Source organism: Aricia agestis, chromosome Z (assembly GCF_905147365.1).
Source record: "Aricia agestis chromosome Z, ilAriAges1.1, whole genome shotgun sequence".
Classification (NCBI taxonomy): domain Eukaryota; kingdom Metazoa; phylum Arthropoda; class Insecta; order Lepidoptera; family Lycaenidae; genus Aricia; species Aricia agestis.
Genome location: NC_056428.1, coordinates 31,369,235 through 31,388,201, shown reverse-complemented (window position 1 = coordinate 31,388,201; position 18,967 = coordinate 31,369,235). Strand labels below are relative to the sequence as shown.

The 18,967-nt window shown below is 34.9% G+C and overlaps 1 protein-coding gene across 2 annotated transcripts in view; it reads right to left on the bottom strand.

Moving 5' to 3' along the window:
* LOC121738849 (adenylate cyclase type 6-like) overlaps window positions 1–18,473 on the bottom strand; it is a 151,486-nt gene extending 133,013 nt beyond the window's left edge. For both annotated transcript variants that reach the window (XM_042131104.1, XM_042131105.1), the window contains exons 1-2: window positions 18,112–18,473; window positions 389–586 (exon numbers count right to left, since the gene is read on the bottom strand). In XM_042131104.1, the coding sequence (XP_041987038.1) occupies window positions 389–586; window positions 18,112–18,216 (303 nt within the window). In that variant the 5' untranslated portion in view covers window positions 18,217–18,473. The remainder of the gene's footprint in view (window positions 1–388; window positions 587–18,111) is intronic.
* Window positions 18,474–18,967: the final 494 nt, after the last annotated feature.

The following is an 18,967-nucleotide window of genomic DNA, read 5'->3' as shown; positions in this document are numbered from 1 at the left end:
TAATAATTACTTAGTATTCTTTCGTACTCGTGACGACCGTCAGCATGGAAATTACAGGCGATATAGAAAACATGTATGATGTATCCTAATAATTATTCCAAAAAAACTCTTAAATCAACTAGAGGGTAAACCCTTAGAAGAAATAGGTGATCAAGTAAACTTGATCCCCTATTTCTTCTAAGGGTTGATCGTCGTCGATTGAAGTCGTCGCGTTGCCAGACGGCAACGCGATAGGCGAGGCGAGGCAGGACGCGGCATAAATTTTTATGGATTTGACAGATTTCAATTGCGCGAGGCGACATGCCAATCTGTCAATTAATCAGTACAGAAATCAAGCGTCGCGTTGCGGTCCGAATCAACCCTTAAAGTAACTTAATCCTAAACTTACCGAAGTGGGGCTCTTCTTGCTCCGGCTGGAGGAGAAATGTTCAATGACCTCCCAGTTGGATTTCTTGGGAGGTTGCACCTCAACGGGGGATGGGAGCGCCCGATGGGGTACGGATGGGGTGCTTCGCCCCGAGTCGTCGGCGCGGAGCGGGGTGGCGGCTGAACGCAGTGACGCACAGCGCCGCCCGCGTAGCGCGTCCTGAAACACAAAGTTATTAGGATTTAGGGTCGATTCAGACCGCAACGCGACGCGTATATGCATTTCTAAATTTGTATTGAGTTGACAGACTTGCATAATGTCTCACGCAATTGAAATCAAAATCAAATTTAGAAATGCCTCTACGCGTCGCGTTTCGGTCTCAATTGACCCTTAAGGTCGATGCATACAGAGGTGGAAATAGACGACGGATGGAGCATAAATCTACTAAAAAATTAAAAATGTTAAAGGCCTGTTTCACTATTTTCTGATAAATGTCTGATAGGCTATCCGCAACTTATCTGACAGATAGAGTACGAAGGATCTGTCAGATAATTTCAACATTTTTGGTTAAATTATTTTATTGTATATAATTGATTTTTTTTATTTTAATTGGTAATTTTAACTGGATTTTATTTTAATTAATTTGTTGTTTTATCTAATTTGGTTATATTTGTAATTAGTATTTACTATTTTTTATACTGGGTATATTTATTTTATTGGTTTTAAAACTGTACTTAAAGTAATTAGCAAATAATTAATGTATAGCAGATAACAAGCCCTGACTCAGTTAGGGAGGTGGATTGTCAAATAAAATATAGATTTAAAAAAGTTGTGGTTAGCCTATCCGGCACTTATCAGTGAAGCATCCGGTGAAACATGCCCTAAATGTGCAGACTGACATATTATAATATTATCATCGCTTGAATGGGCGTGTAAAGTGGTGGTATGTAGGAACCAATATAATCTCAAGGAGCAGAATATAGTAAATTGAATTAGTATGTGAAACAAGTTTCAATTCTGCGAAGAAACACAGACCTATATATTATGTTATTCATCTTAAAATAATTTAGCTTGCATATACTTCATAAAATGTTAAGCAGCATAATATTCCTGTTCTTTAGAAGCGTAAAAAACGAAGAGCACTTTTAATATCCCACTTATGAAGAGTTTAAGTCTGGAGAGAGTTTAATTTGAAAATTATTACGTAATAATTTTGAATTACAAATTAAACATTAAAGCCTCTCTAGGCTAACATTTTGTTAACAGTTATTGTCTTTACTAATTATCCGTTTTACCGCAAATTTACTGAAACTCGCTATAGTTTCGTTATATAAATAATGATATTCAATAAAATACAAAGGTGAAAAAGGTTGGCCTATAACAAACAAAGCTAACAGAATAACATGATTTCCCCCGAGGCTATTAAAATTATAATTCGAAGCATTCAACGTGGATGCTTATGTAAATTAATTTTAACTAGGAGTTATCCCATAGGAGTATTTTAATGATGTTTGTTTAATGTTAAATCACGAGCGGTGCATAATAATGCTCGTTACTGAGCACCATTTCGCAATGCCATTATAGACTTATTATAATCTATAGGCGCCAGTATACTAGGTTTTATTTCGGAACCTAGGCAGAATAAGGCCATGATAATAATTAAATTGTTAAATTAGTAAATAAAGTGTTATTTACGGAATTTTTTTTTATGAGATAAAGGGGCAAACGAGCAAACGGGTCACCTGATGGAAAGCAACTTCCGTCGCCCATGGACACTCGCAGCATCAGAAGAGCTACAGGTGCGTTGCCGGCCTTTTAAGGGGGAATAAGGTAATAGGGAAGGGTAGGGATGGGAAGGGAAGGGAAGGGAATAGGGGAGGGGATTGGGCCTCCGGCAAACTCACTCACTCGGCGAAACACAGCGCAAGTGCTGTTTCACGCCGGTTTTCTGTGAGAACGTGGTATTTCTCCGGTCGAGCCGGTCCATTCGTGCCGAAGCATGGCTCTCCCACGTATAAACAGTTTGACACGATTAATTCAGGAATAATATAAAGGCACGCTTTTATTTTAGCTTAAATTGCTGATTAATTTTGATGAAATTTTTTATGGTGCTACTTTATCTCGGGTAAGTATATAGGGAGGTTTTATAACGGAAAATGTAGGTTCCCACGCGATAAACGAATTACCACGCGAACGGAGATGTGGCCAGCATTTATTTATTAATATTTTTCAATTGCCATTCATAAAGCTTTACTATAATAATTTATTAAATAATAACTAGCTATTTGACCGAGCTTTGCTCGGTATTCGATGAAAATGTATATATATTTTATATATATATTTATATAAAAATATATATATATATATATATATATATATATATATATATATATATATATATATATATATATATATATATATATATATATATATATATATATATATATATATATATATATATAAGAATTGCTCGTTTAACCCATATAGACCCACCGTGCCCAAACGAGGATACTTTTAAAATTACTTAAATTTTTTGTCATTCAAGTTTATACTTATTTTTATTGTAAGTGTCAATTTGCTAAAAGTGTATTTTCTTATCCTTAGAAGGAATAATATAAATATACTTCGTAGTGTTTTATAGTGATTTTTCTGAAGCTGTTTCTAACATCCGAAATGTTTTTAAGTTTTTCTTTTAGGCATATATATTTTTTTACTTGAAAGAGCTCATTACACTATAACCTATAAAAATATACATATGAGTGCGAAAAGCTTTAGTCTTTATAAGATTAGGAGTAGTTTTATACAAGTGGGGCCTATTTGGGGCCAATGGGCACATTGGATGTAAATTATTCCAATTTTTATCCACCGACCAATTTCGTATAATCAATTAACTAAAGGAAATTCTATAGCTATGATAAATACTATGGACTTCAGGAAGTTGCCATGATTGAAAATAATAGTGGAAAGATATATTTAGTCGTATTTCCTTCCCAACCATGTGTCTCTTTACCAGTTTTTCATTACTACAATGGGAAGCTGGCTATTTTGCAACTGATACTGTTGGCCAAGGCAGTATAGAGAAGTGTCATCTCGTATGCGTCAAGGCTATGAAAAAAAAAGAAAACGACGAGTTTGAATACCGTTTCAACCAACTAAATCAGAATTTGTTTTACATCGGATGGATTATAATGTCTATGCGATTGGGGCAAGCCATTACAGCGTTTTTCTTCTGGGAAAAGTAAACAGATGTATTACTGTTGAAAGAATGTGGACGTTAGCTTCCTACATTTTTATCAATGCTATAACAAGGATATGCGTGGGGTCAAGTCAACTGGTCAATCGATTTTCTCGCACTATTATACGAAACAAAAATTGGTGGTAACTGGTAGGTACTGTATACGCACAAGCTGAATGTAGATGTGGCAAACGCACGGTGGCTGCATCATCAAAGTAATAAAAACAAGAATTGAATCAGCTCCAATTTTGGCGGCATTTGGTCGTCATTACTTGAGACATGCAAGCGGTAGAATCCTGTAATCAGCAATACATATTATCTGTACTGCCAAACCTGCAGCATGAAAGGTCACTTTCCCGAAAAACTGTCCCAACAATTGCGTTGTTCTGGTGGGCTAGCATTACGTCATGAAAAAGGTCAAATTCAACTTGAGAAATGTGTGAAAACACGGTATAATCATAAAGAATGTATCGAAAATTTTCACACCGTTTGATCCCATTGGCCCCATTTGAGGACGGCATTTTTTTTAATATAAAAAATAAAATAAAATAAAGTTTTTTGTGTTTTCCTAATAATTTTATTGGTTTCTATAAATTAATAAAGAAATTTCATATTTTCCACGGCTCAGTTTCATTTGGGTCAAAATGGGTTAAAGATATAAGATATTGGATGCTCAGAATAAAATCTTGGCTCTTTAAAAAGTATATACTATGTAGTCTAAAATAAAATGCGTGGGCTTTATTAATAACATATCCAAATAGAAAGAAACCAAAAATAGTTCAAAACAGGTGCTCGCATTCCCTGAAAAGATAGCTTTGCCGATTTTTATTCGATTCGAGCATGTATGGTTTTTACAGAAATTAAATATTTATTTTATACGGCAGCTGAACTACTGGTCTCGAGAGTCTGTATGTATTATGGCTCAACATCAAAGGTATAATAAATGCAGTGCAATATCGAATATCAATATGAAACGCTTTACTTCACACGTTACACACAATTCACAAAGCTTTATTGAAAGTTCAAGTCTATTTAATGCATCTTATAAACTTTATGCATTTTAAACATCGATAAAAACTTGTAAGTTGACAATATTTCTGTTTGTCGTGACTCGTGGCATAGTAGCTATGTTTAAAGAGTGGGCCGAGTTAATATATTTTTAGGGTTCCGAACCCAAAATGTAAAAACGGGACCCTTTTACTAAAATTTCGTTGTCTATCCGTCTGTCTGTATGTTTGTCTGCTCCAGGCTGTATCTCAAGAACGGCTAGACTTCTGAAATTTTCACAGATTGTGTATTTATGTTGCCGCTATAATAACAAATATTAAAAACAAAATAAAATTAATACTTAAGGGGGAAGTCCACACAACAAACTTGTTGCTCAATATCGATAGTGGCAACAAACAGGCAATTAAAATCCTTAATTATATTATTATGTGTACTTTGAATTCATGACAAAATTAAAATAAAGTGAAAAAAGGGCTTCCATACAAAAATGGCCTATTTTGCTCTATAACGGTACGGAACCCTTCGTACGCAAGTCCGACTCGAACTTGGCCGATTTTTAAATGGTCGTGTAAAATAATAGGCAAAATAAAAAAAGGCCATGTTAAAGAAATGATCAAGACGTGTTCTTAGCAGAAATTGATTATGATGAGCATGCTTTCTGCCGTACTATTTTTTATTTTGTTTTTCTTGCGAGAAACATCCACTCAACCTCCAACGGTGATCTTCAAAAGTCCCTCGATAATACTGATGAAACAGGTGACAAACAGATAATTTATATTAATTTACCGAACTTAGTATTAATCATCGGCCGTTATTTCGGCTGGGACAGTAATTCAGATAGCATCTGAAAGCTCAAATACTTTAATTTAGCTGACGTTGATAGATGAAGCTTATCTATCATCCGATCATCCGTGTTCGCGCAATGTAAAATGTACAGATATTTCTTATTTTCTCATACAAATCCATCTATTTCATCGGGAAATTGAATGACAGTGTATGAAATGGAAAACCACCGTTAAAGCCATGGCCTGATTTTCAGGGTTTTTTCGCATAGGTGATAAATGAAATTTTTAACATTTTTTTAATATTTTGCTAAGCAATATTTAAATTGCAAATCCTGCCGTTTTTGTAAATAATATTTAAGCTGACAAAATAACTTGTGTTGACTTTTTGTAGCTTGCGTAGCGCGTTTCGTAGCGCTTGCTACGAAGCGTGCTACGCGAGCAGTCCGCTACGGCCTACGAATAGTTACGGCTACGCAAGGCTCCGCGATTTTCTAATTTTTTTTTAATCCTTGTAGGAATTTTTGATAAATTCCAAAGGTCCGTTTTTTTTGAGATTGACAAAAAATATTTTATAGGCAGTTGGGGCTGCTTTATTTGGTTATATCAAGACAACATAATTTATAATCTGCTAGCTTCATACGTCATAACCCAACATAGCCCGACGAAATAACGTAGGTCCACCGTACTCCGTAGTCGTCGTCAGGTCGTCTCTGATAGGACATTCATTTTAAAACTATTTTTAGATTGCTGTATAAAAATATCATCATTCATACACAAAAACCGACTGACGTATCGTTATATCGATATATTTATCTCGCCATTCCGTGTCAATAAAAAGAAGCTTTTCCTCAATAAATAACTTTCTTTCGACGACTTTATTTGCGTTTGGAAAGTTGTAGTGTTTGTTTGTTACAAGTTACAATGGTAACAAACAGCTGAGATAAAATATATAATCGATGGTTTAACTAAGTCATATACCTATTTGTAAATATACCATGACAATATAATGTGTAACAACTAAACATCCTTTATAAATTTAATAGGGTTCCTATTTGGAAGTCGGTAAAATAGAAGAACTCAATCTGATAATGAAAAGGTAATTATGGTATAGAATGATAAGACCTATGAAGAGGCATTATAAAAATATGCTTAAAAAACTAAAACAATAAATAACAAAATAATAATCATTCAAAATGCAAAAAGAAAAAAAAGTATTAAAAAAATATTACTGGCTAATATTCTAGCTTTTAAAGTATTATTTTCATGTGTCATAACTTTTAAGGCTTTAAATTTGAAGGCATCAGTAACATTATAATAACGTTGCAGTTATTTGTGAGTGTAACAGCTACATTCAAAACCTTTTATGATAATATTTCAATGCATTCAATATTCATGGTTAAATAAATACTTAATTAAATCATGTATAATTTAGTCATATTATTATAATTATGAGTAGCTGCCTAACTAATGATAGTAATTATGCCTTCCACGCACGTTTCAATGACAGTGGTTCGTTTAATTAAAACCAGATCAGCTACGCAGGAATAATTTCAAAGCTGTTAGGGTCAATTTATACTAGCGCAGAGTCGAATCACATCGAAGCGAATTATCAAAACTGGACATAACAAATTCAACTTTAACTCCAAAGCGTTAGCGCACAGATTATTCTGAGAATTTTAAAAGGCCCGACCGACTCTGATCGGTCTCGCAGAAGTAATGTGTACATATTTACACTCTGGAGTCAAGGTTGAATTTTCCATGTTCAGTTTTTGGGAATTCGCTTCGATGCACTACCACTCTGCGCTAGTATAAATTGACCCTTACGTGTGCAGTACACATGACCATTATCTTTCTCATTCTCTTTTTCCAGAGGGAAGAATTCCCGACGTGACTAGCGAGATATCAGACGTAGATTCAAATTTTGCAGACCACCATCTTTCTCATTCTCTCTTTCCAGAGGGAAAAATTCCCGATATGACTAGCGAGATATCAGGCGCGGATTCGAATTTTACATGCCAGTCTTCATTAAGGGTTTTGACACACCAAACATTTCCACCGTATTCTGCATCTCCTGTGACGCCAGGATTGATAGCGAATTCGATCACGTCACGGCATATCTGCGAATTCAAACTTTCTTTTACCCGCCCCAAAAAAGTGCACAACGCTAAAGAAGTTTCCCCTATAAAAACTAGTCGCGTACCAAAGAAATGTATACTTTTGACTAGTCTGGTAAAAATAAACAAACTTAAAAGGTATTTCTGTGAATGTAAAAAACTTCCGGTACCCACATCATTGTCGGTTTATATCGGTTTATTGATATTATGTGTCAATACAGTTTTGATGCCTTTCTTCCAAGGATCTACATAATGTTTAATATTATTTATTATGAAACTCTCCGCATGGAAAAAAAATTGGCCTCAAAGCTGTATATTTAATTCATGTTGTTTTATTTTATTCAGTATGTTTCATTAAGTAAAATAAAATGAAACTTAATAAAATCGTTACAATATATTTTTCCGGGATAGAGACTATTATTAAATTTTATATTTTATGAAACCTATGGAGTCTTTTGTGGATCATCTCGGAAGGGGTGGCAATATGAAGCGCTCTGAAGCGCGACGGCTGTCTCTCCACACTGATATCTCGAATTCACTGCGGATTTACACTCTAACCACCACTCGGAACTGCATTTTATATTCCACTCACTCGATACTAATGTGGACAGATTGAAGACTTTTCGCTAATACGGTCAATTAGACACAGTCTTTTAAGTTCTATTTGTTAATAAACAAATATAATGATATTTCAAATATCTTATATTTAGGGAGGGGAAGAGAAGATTTCGCGACAAGCTCGAGAGTGTCAGATAAAGCTAATTCGACATGTTTATCATAGTATAGAAATCAGATTTCTCACGTAGTGGGTTAAAAAAAAAGTTATTTTCGAAAATTGAAATGTCATGTCGCTGAATATATTTTATGTTTTAAGGTACAACTCCGTGCATCGCGACAGTCGTAAGCCGCGCATGCACGGAATTGTACCTTTAGTCCTTGTTGTCTAAAATCTTGTTATAACTTACCCGAATAAGCAATTTTCTGTATAATTATTATATTTTCTTTTCTATAACTTTAAAATTGCTGCAGTTTCTGAACCCACAGCTAAAATTAACAAGTGCGAATCGGACTCGCGCACGCAGGCTTCCGTACCGTTATAGAGGTAGAGCAAAAATAGGCCAAAAATTGTGTTTTTTGTCTGCCCCTCTTATTTTTTTAAAAAATTATTATTATTTATTAGACATATAATTAAGTTCTTTGTGAAAATTTTAAGTGCCGACCTGTTGTCATTATTGATATCGAGCAAAAAAGGCCAATAAAATGTCTTAGTAAACGGGTCCCGTTTTTACCCTTTGGGTACGGAACCCTAGAAACTTTCTTTTTTATCAGTTTTACCTAATGTAAAAAAAACTACAACGTCTCCATGACGCTCGAGTGACTACACGAATAGCACCCTCCCCTCCCCTTAAATTATATTATCATCTTAAAAGATACGATAAAATTACCCTACCAGATCCCGTTGTTGATGATGAAAGATATCGACGTCTGAAACATATACGGCACAATATTTGCTTCCGTTCAGATGGAAATCTACTGCAGGTAATTTATTTAAGCTTCCCGTAGGCGGCTTATATCCGTTTTCACTGGATATTCAGTTATACGGATACACTCCGTCGGTTAATCTCAGATGAAAATTTCGACAAATGTGGGTTTTACACGAGCGAGTGATTAAACCCTTGTAAGCCCTCACCATATAATAAACACCCGAATTCCTAAATAAGTGATCGATTTGACAAAATATATTTTATTTGATTATTTTTATTTTTATATAGATCCATTAAGTATTTGCACAAAAACATACAAAATAACACAAAACAAAACAACACAAATTTTAATAAACAGAACAACAATTTAATACAATTTTATAAAATGTGCAAAATGGCGGCCTTACCGCTTTAAATGGTTTCTACCAGACAACCATCAACTATATGGCTCATTTTCATTGGTCGATAGGGCCCGCATGCGGGGTGCGGGAGATTTCTGAAACGCATGCCACAGGGCCCGCATTCGGGGAACCGTTTTCATTAGTCGATAGGGCCCGCTTGCGGGGTGCGGGAGATTTCTGAAACGCATGCCACAGGGCCCGCATTCGGGGAACCGTTTTCATTAGTCGATAGGGCCCGCATGCGGGGTGCGGGAGATTTCTGAAACGCATGCCACAGGGCCCGCATTCGGGGAACCGTTTTCATTAGTTTCTGTAACTGGCGACTCCTTGCCATGAAACAACAAATGATGTTACGCGGAGCAATTTTGACTGTCTGTAATTTATTAAAGAATAAACTATTGGCGTCACTGAAGAAGAAGAGAAAAAGATTTTGGGTGCAAACTTTACTGAAAAATAGAAACAGGCATGGCGCGTCAAAAACATTGTGTAAGGAGTTACAATTGCATTTGGAGTGTGATACAGTAGAGGATCATGATAATTTTTTTAGATTATCTAATGACTTATTTGAAGATTTATTAAATAAAATAGAAACACGACTTCAGAAAAAAGACACTCAATTTCATGAGGCATTATCTTCAAGATTAAGGCTGGTATAAATAGTCAGTACTTAAGATGCGACCCGGTCTCAACCAATCACAGAGCCTGAACTGTGTCTTGAGACCGAGATGCATCTTGAGTACTGACTATTTATACCAGCCTAAAACTTGCGCTCACATTACGTTATTTAGCTACTGGAGATTCTTACAGAAGCTTGTTTAAGCGTGGCAACTCGCGTCCCGCACCCCTGTCTATCGACCGATGAATTTCATTGGTCGATATCACGGTCGGTATAAAGCATGCGGGCAATCCCCGCAGGCGGTGTAACGAACACGTATCGACTTGTAACTTTCATTGGTCGTTATCTCGGCTGCGGGGACTGCCCGCATGCTGTATAACGAACGAGTTAACGACCAATGAAAATGAGCCATACTGTGTTGTAATTTTGAAAAGTTATACACGGTGCTTTCAAAGTGTTTGTGTAAAAAATACGTGTGGCACTCGGGGACTGCTGCGGTAAAGCTATTGCATAGCATTTTTAAAAGCTTTTATTTAACTTGCTCTGTATGCATTAGGGTGGAGCGATAATGTATGAAGATTTTTTTTTAATTTTTTTTAATGGCATAGCAATAAAAAGTTGCTCTTTGATAAGTAAATTCTGCATACAAAATATAGTTTTCTTGTCTTGATGTTATGAGGTGCCCCAACCCAATTGAAAATTCGAAAAATACGAATTTTTTGGTATCATTGGTTTAGTTTTGACTAATAGTATTTTTCTATATTTGCTGTTCCTTGTAAAAAAACTACATTGTAATACATTAAATAAAAGCCTGATGCCTTAGCCAAGACCTTTTCTTTATCGCTTTTCTATAGAATCGCCGATCAAAATGTATGGAATTGTCTTAAAAATTCGCGAATATGACGTTGACGTTCGACTCGTCTAATGTCAATTCTATACATTTTGATCGACGATTCTATAAAGAATCGATAAAGCAAAGGTCTTGAATACAGGCTCTGGTTAGTGGTATCAATGTTTTTATCGAAAAAATTTAAATATATATTATCAAGGAATGATCATCAGAAAAAAGGAGATTGTTTGGTATTAAATTGTTTTTTTATTTCACAATTAGGCATTTCAAACAAAAAACTACTACAATAGTTTGTTAATTACTTCTTCCATAAAAGGAATAACATTTCCTTTGAAAACTATATTCACAACTCTACCATCACAGCCACCTTTTCTGCCATCAAAATAAATTCTGCGTATACTTTTATATTTGCGATCTGCATCGTGTGTGCTGATCTGTTTTTCATTATTTCTAATCGCATTTTTAACGATCAATGACAGCACTAGAATCCTTTGATATAATAATACCAACAATCAACATCTTTTAACACAGATAAAGAAGCAGATAAAGCTATAATAGCAGCTGCTCTGTCAGAGACTCAGGTACGATCGCATACGAGAGCTAATGATGGAAAATTGAATGTCTATTTCTTGGGTGGCTGAGCAGCTACTTATTTTGGCGATTGATTAGCTTGTAGAAGCTACAAGAAGAAGCTACAATCGCTGGAACTCGTTCTTTCGGATGTTAAGTCATCATGCAAAGAACGAGAACAAGACGTCTGGTTAGAATCCATTATCTCTTTGTTACGAAGTCATTCTTTGTCTTGTATTTTTATTTTCTTCATATTTTTTAGTCGCATTTATATCTAAGCGGCCTATTATCATTTTTCTTGCAGTTCTTTAATCAAGTAAATACCTAATATACTTCTTTTTTTGGGAAGCGACGCTTTTCGCCAGATGTAAAATTTCCGTAGCCAGTCTTTGGGATACATCATGAATGATGAACTGTCGGCTCTTTTGTTGTTTTGTCCAGCTTTGATTCATATTAATTAATAATTATGTAATTTTTATAACAGAAATATGAGTTGGTAGTTGAGAAACTGGTAACTTCTCCGATAAACCAAAAACCGGATAACATGTCTCTTTTCGTGTTTTGACGACATATTATGACTGTAATAAGGAGAAATACTAGGTATAAATTATATCGAAAATAGTATTTTATCAAAAATAAGTGAACAGGAATTTAAAAATATTACATATAGGAGTTTATTTTCTTGTGAGTAGTGCTTAAAATCACTGTTTCTCACAAGCAGAATTACAATAATAGCGCGCACTTTATGGCGTTCAGACAACGATTGAAAAGTGCAATGAAATCACCTCTCCTGCCTCAATCTCCCCATCTATCTGAGCAATATTGAAGCTTAAACAGTTACGAACGTAACGGAATACACATAATAAAATTCAGCGTTAATTTGGAAATATTAGAAGTTGGTGGTTTTTGACAAAGTTTTTCGAATTTCTCTAAAGTTCATGACGTTGACGTTCACCTCTAAATTTATTATGATCTAAATAAAATTTTGTACGAATATTTGTGAACAGTAACAGCAACTTTATATAGGAATGCCAAAACGAATATCAAAAAAACATTTTTCGCTCCACCCTAGTATGTATGTAAGTATGTATGTTCGGGTGAAATCTTGGAACTCAATTTTGAAGCAGATATATTTAACCGATTGAGCTGAAATTTTGCATTCACGTTTAGTTTGGATGACAATACACGATATGGTATGTGGCATCACTCTAAATCCAATATGGCCGACAATCCAATACGGCGAAATAGTTATTTTCAATGCAATTCTACAATATGGATATTAAATGGAAGGGCTTTTTGAGAGTAACTCGAAAACGAATGTAATGTCATTTTACATCCAATATAGCGGCACCACGGCACATCTAAGATACGGGAATAGTTATTTTTAATGCACTTTTGCAACTCTCTCTTTTGTTAAACGAAATTTAACTTTTTAGTCATGCAGAAATAAACGGAATAGAACAACTCGCTAAATATAGATTTTTCACTAGTCAAAGTCGAGTACGATTTCTTAAGGACTTAAGTTGATCAGATTTTAACAAATTCTTGAAACAAAACAAATTATGTACTATCAAACAGACTAAGAAGTCTAGCCAACAAAAAATAAATCATAAACAAAAAACTTTTTGAAAAAACGCTTTTATTTAAATAGTCTAAAAAGAATAAAATAAATTTCTCCTTAAAAATTTAACTTTTATGTTAAAATCCTCAATGTATTATACAATTTGCATGATAATAAAAGCTTGTCATAAAAGTTAAAATTTTTAAGGAGAAATTTATTTTATTCTTTTTAGACTATTTAAATAAAAGCTTATTTTCAAAAAGTTTTTGTTTATAATTTATTATCACCTTATGATTGCATAAGTTGATAAAAAAAGCAAAATTATTATATTAATACACGAGCGAAAAACTTTGGATCCCTTTTGACGAAAAATGCAGAAACGTAGGTGAATGAAATTTTGCACAGTTATAGTTTATATGGTGAAGGAGTGCATCGAGCTAATAATATTTTAAAATTATGCTTTCATCATACATTTTGTAAACAGACAAAGCAATTGTATTAATGTATATTTTGTACATGATATATATTTCCAACTAAGGAACTTTATGAATACTGCGAAGTGCTCTCTGTGAGGCAAATATTTATACTGCAAATTGCCCTTAAATATCATGCATCGAATCTGCCTGTGACTGGACGGCGCAAAAAACTTCCCCCAGGTAAAAGGCACAGGACAACTTTTAGTGAAAGGTTTTACTATTTCCTTGGACGCTACACCTACAACAAAATTGATAAAATTCTGAATATTCATACACTTAATTTACATAGTTGTAAAAAGAAGGTTACAGAATGGCTACAAAAACTGTCATACAATGAATCAGAAAGTATTATTTGACCTATCCGTTGAGAATATATTATCTCAATATTCGATTTAAACATTCATGAACATAAACACACACACGCACACACACACACACACACACACACACACACACACACACACACACACAACCACACACACACACAACCATACTAACATGTACTAACCTAGTTGCTCTTACATTATGTTAATGTAAAACGAATTTGGAAAACCTTTACTGATTGTTAGCTGATACTTATAGCACAGGTTATCCTATTTTAAGTATCAGCAGAACATTAAATGTGTACAATGTACATAGTTACATACAGCCTGAATTTCTGTATTATGTACAAATTATAAAGGAACATATGTAATTTGAGCAAATAAATGACTTTTTACTTTACTTTACTTTACTTTACTATAATTTTCTTCTCTTTTCTATATCTTCTATATCATCTTTTAGTAAGGGATACTTGTAAATAATATGCATTTCGTGAATAAATTTTATAAAGTAGAAAAATTTAATTTGATTATGAAGTTGATCTAGTCAAAGTTCATAGTTTGTACTTTGTGCACTTTGAATTTATGAGTTTTCATTAAAATTGCGATTTAAACCAACACTGAAGTAACCTTTATGAATACAAATTAGCAAAACTAATTAACTAAAGTGTAACATAAAATATGCAACACTTTACGCATATTCATACTGTAGTATATTGTAATAATGTTTTAATTAATCTTATATTTACATTTTCTCAATTGGGTTTTACGCGCGGCATCCACAAATATTTTCGAGTCAAAAACTATACCGGATATTATTATAATAATAATATATACTCTCTTTACCAGAAGTCAAATAACTAATACCAAAAATTATACCTTTACACAGTATTATCATTAGTACATATTATTATCTAGGTAGGTACATGCTAATGATTATAGTACTGTTAATGAAAATTATTTTGGACTGTGAATTGTTTGAAAAGGGATAAAGCACTAGACTTTATGGCTTAATTGAGATGTTTCAGTAACTGTTTGACTTTTGTTTGTCAATCCAGGGTTGTGCAGCGTACAGCAGCACTCAGAGATCATAAAATATGATTACTTAACAAAAAATACGCATAGCACTCGTGGACTGCCGCGGTAAACTTAAGGTTCAAGTTGGAACTGAGCGATCCGCAACTGCAGACGCCGTGTCGTCGCGACACTACTGGTTTCTATAATATAAGTTTATCTACTTCTAATTTCTATTGCCGCGGCCGCACATGCGTCTTACGAAGCTTACGAAATACATAGTATTATAATATTACTTAAGAAATACATAGAAACCACAACCAGTAGTGTCGCGACGACACGTCGTCTGCTGCAACTTCATGTAGCCGCCTTCCAACTTGTACCTTTATGCAATTAAATATAATGCCGCTCGGTGTGGCGAGCACCACACCCTGAGCCACACCTAGCAGTCTGCCGAACTGGAACGACGTTAGACGAATGTTAGGTGCTTTTCGTTACGGAATTTCTTGATTCGGTCGTCGCGATCAAAGCCCGCGATATAAACTATGCAATAGCTTAAAAATTGTATGGAGATTTTGACATTAGCTCCATATTATACATTCGTCAAAACCCTTCATTAAATTAAAATTACGTAATTGTTAAAATATGTCTCTGATGATGTCCTTTAACATGCTTTAAAGTACACAGCATAATGTTATCAGTTTAATGCTCACTCATAATTATTATTTTACTTAAAAGTTTGCTATAATACGTTCGTAAGACTCAAATATTTTTAAAGGTCCAAAAAAAATATTCATATTGCTTTGTGAACTAGGTACACAAAAACAAACTTGAGCAAAACAAAAAAGGAGCAGCAACTTTTTTGAAGCTACGAAACGATTCTTGGTAAAGAGTATTGGGATCTTTAATTAATAATAGGTAATTTGAAATAAAAATAATATCATCTATTTTAAAGTATGAGTAACCGCGTATTAAATGTCTATCGAATTGACGATACCATGTGATATACGATTGAAATGTCAAATGACACCGTTTGACATTATTATTTGCATCGATTACCGTACCTACCGATCCTCATTTTGGTATGACACGAGCCTAAGCGTGTTTACACACCGCGCCGCAGCAGCAGCGTTTTTCGCCGAAATAAAAAAATCGCCGCTGCCGCTGCGGCGCGTGTGTAAACACGCTTAGTGTCGAACCAACGGCACCCAACGGTACCTTTTTCCGTATTTCTATCCATCCAACATTACCATTAGGCACATTTTGGTAACGACTAACGTCATTTCACATTTAAAGACAACCGGACGAGGGTGTAAAAATATCAATTCATAACGTTACCCGAGTGTTATCGATGTCCAACTTTACGACGCGTGCACTAAACGAATACCAAAACTCAATTTGAGCGCTTCAAACGCAAAATGTCTCATAACGGACATTTCAAACACGCCAATTGGTGAAGTGTAGTTTACAGCTTTTGGCACGAATCACGATGCGTCGAGGTCATGGGTTCGATTCCAGCGCTGCTGGGAAAATGATTGTTTCTATAGGACCATGCTGGCTGATCACCTGGTTTTTGATCAGCCGACACAAACTATTGCGTCGAATGGGCATGTAAAAAATCCTGAGCCTGGTAGCCAAGACGTTTTCTTTATCGTTTCTTTATAGAATCGCCGATCATAATGAATGGAATAGACATTACACGAGTCGAAACTCGAAAGAAATACACAATCTGTGAAAATGTCAGAAGTCTGGTTTGCGGTAATTAAGTTACAGCCTGGAGACAGACAGGCAGACAGACGGACAGACAGACAGACAGACATCGAGGTCACAGTAAAAGGGTCCCGTTTTTACCCTTTGGGTACGGAACCCTAAAAACTAAGGAACGTATACCGTTTGGCCGGTCGCACATTGTAATGGCCGCAAAATGTATTGAAATGTACCTTAGGTACACATTTCTGACAAGTATTGTAGAGCATGTTTTTTGACGGAGTTACTTTTCTAGCTTTTATTATTCGTAGGTAAATACTGTTACAAAATATCACAAATATGCATTGAACTTGTAGCAACTTGCTCGTTGAGTATACAGTATACTAAAGTGCTACTTTGCGTATAAAATAAGCGTAATTTAAGTACTTTGGCTCGCGCTCAAGCCGCTTTAAAGTTAGTATAGGGCGATTACGTTGAACATCGACGTTATGAAATAATAATGTAACATCACATATTTCGAATGCGAACTGCGAATCTAAGTGTAAGTACTCACATACAGTTTTGCTCGATCGAGCAATCACGTAGAGTAAAAACCACGGCTCGGACTTTCGTCCACACATTCAGCATTGCTCGATAGTTTTACTCCAGTTCGAAGGAAATTAGCTACGAATAATAAAAACTAAGGAAGAGTAACCGTGCCAAAAAATTTGTCGCGCCGGCTCGAGTCGAGCCTTCAAACTGGCTCGATGCGAGCCTTCGAGCTGTCAGTTTTGTGGTCCACACGGTGGTTTTTGCTCGATTTCGAGTAAAACTATCGAGCAAAACCGTACTTAACATAATAGCACAGAATGATAGCTTTTCGCATATTACAAGATAATATTAAAATGTTATATTTCAACACAAATCTGTAAGTTTTTATTAGTTTTTTATTAAACTTATATAAAACGCTGTCGTTATATTCTGTTATTAGTTTTGTTATTTTTAAATGAGCTTTACTTATTTTTTTTTTTGTGCTTACGTATCAAAATATTGTCAAATGCTTAAATGTTAAATAAATATTTTTGTTTTATTTTTTATTATTTTTTATTATTTTGGCGCTTACTGAAAACCAGCGCAGCGTTGCGAACTGTGTTCGCAACATACTGAGTAGGTGCCAGTTTGGTAAGACCTTAATAATAATTTAAATGTTCTTGATTATTTTAATGTTCATCTATTGATTTACCGAACAAAGTTTTTCATTCATTCATTCCGTTGCAAGTTAATTGGTTCCTGATGGAAGTGTCTTAAAAACCAGGTAACTTCATCTACGGTGGAAACGAAAGATCGTTTCCATCGTAGATGTAGTACTGTTATAGTCTGTAAAAAAGTACACTACGATGTTGACACTTTTTAATTTCTTCACTTTTTTGACAGACTATACCTGGCAGTAGCACTACTTTACTGAAATCCGTGGCATTGTTATATTACTAGAATAAAGTAGAATATGACGCCCGCTGTCGGTTATGCCGAAATTCGTTTACCTTGCGGGAACTGTATCGCAATCGCAACTTAAACTATACATGTTATATCCTGCAATAAAGGTTCTAGAATCTATTATACGTACCACACTATGCCCGCTACGGCTGCGAAGACTGAGTCTCATTTTCCAGTCCCGTTTGGAGGTGGCACCACCTTCCGAACTGAAGGATCGCTTCATTGGCTGCGACATGGTTGCACAATAGTCAATTTCACAACCCTTCAAACACTATGCGTCCGTGCGCCATAAGTATCACTAGCAGCGAAAAATCTTTACATCTTCACACAACAAATAACACGCGTAAAGTCACGGAACAAACACTAATAAACACTAATGTCTGAAAATACAAGAGGAAAAGTAGGTTTATGTACATTTTATACACTAATACTTAATACACTAGTTTAACGAATGTACAGAAAGTTATTCACTACGCACTATTTTTATACAGAAAGTTATATAGTTATTAGTTATATCTATACACTAAGATTTATACACAGAATGGTACCTATTATATACACCTTACACTAAACGTTAGTTTATACACTAAATTCACGAATTGTATGTACAGAACAACAGTTAATGCACCAGGTTCACGAACTTAATGCACTGAACTGTTTATGCACCTTCACGAATTAGTTCAATCCACACGCATCTGAAACAAAAGAAAGATAATTTAATAAAACTTATATCACACGATTTAACTACAGCTGAGTTCGTAAAGATCAATTTTAGATATTATGGCAGTTTCCAAACTGTTCTTTCTCATCAATCATTGGGAATGACATACGGCGGGCCTCCGTCCCGATCTTGGTCTTTCGCATGGATTTAAGTTGCATCAAAGTCGCTATCAAAATGAGTTTATTTCAAAGAATTAACTAAGATTGTGACCGATCTACAAGAGGCAAAAACTACTTGTACAGCATGATAAGTATCCATCACAAAT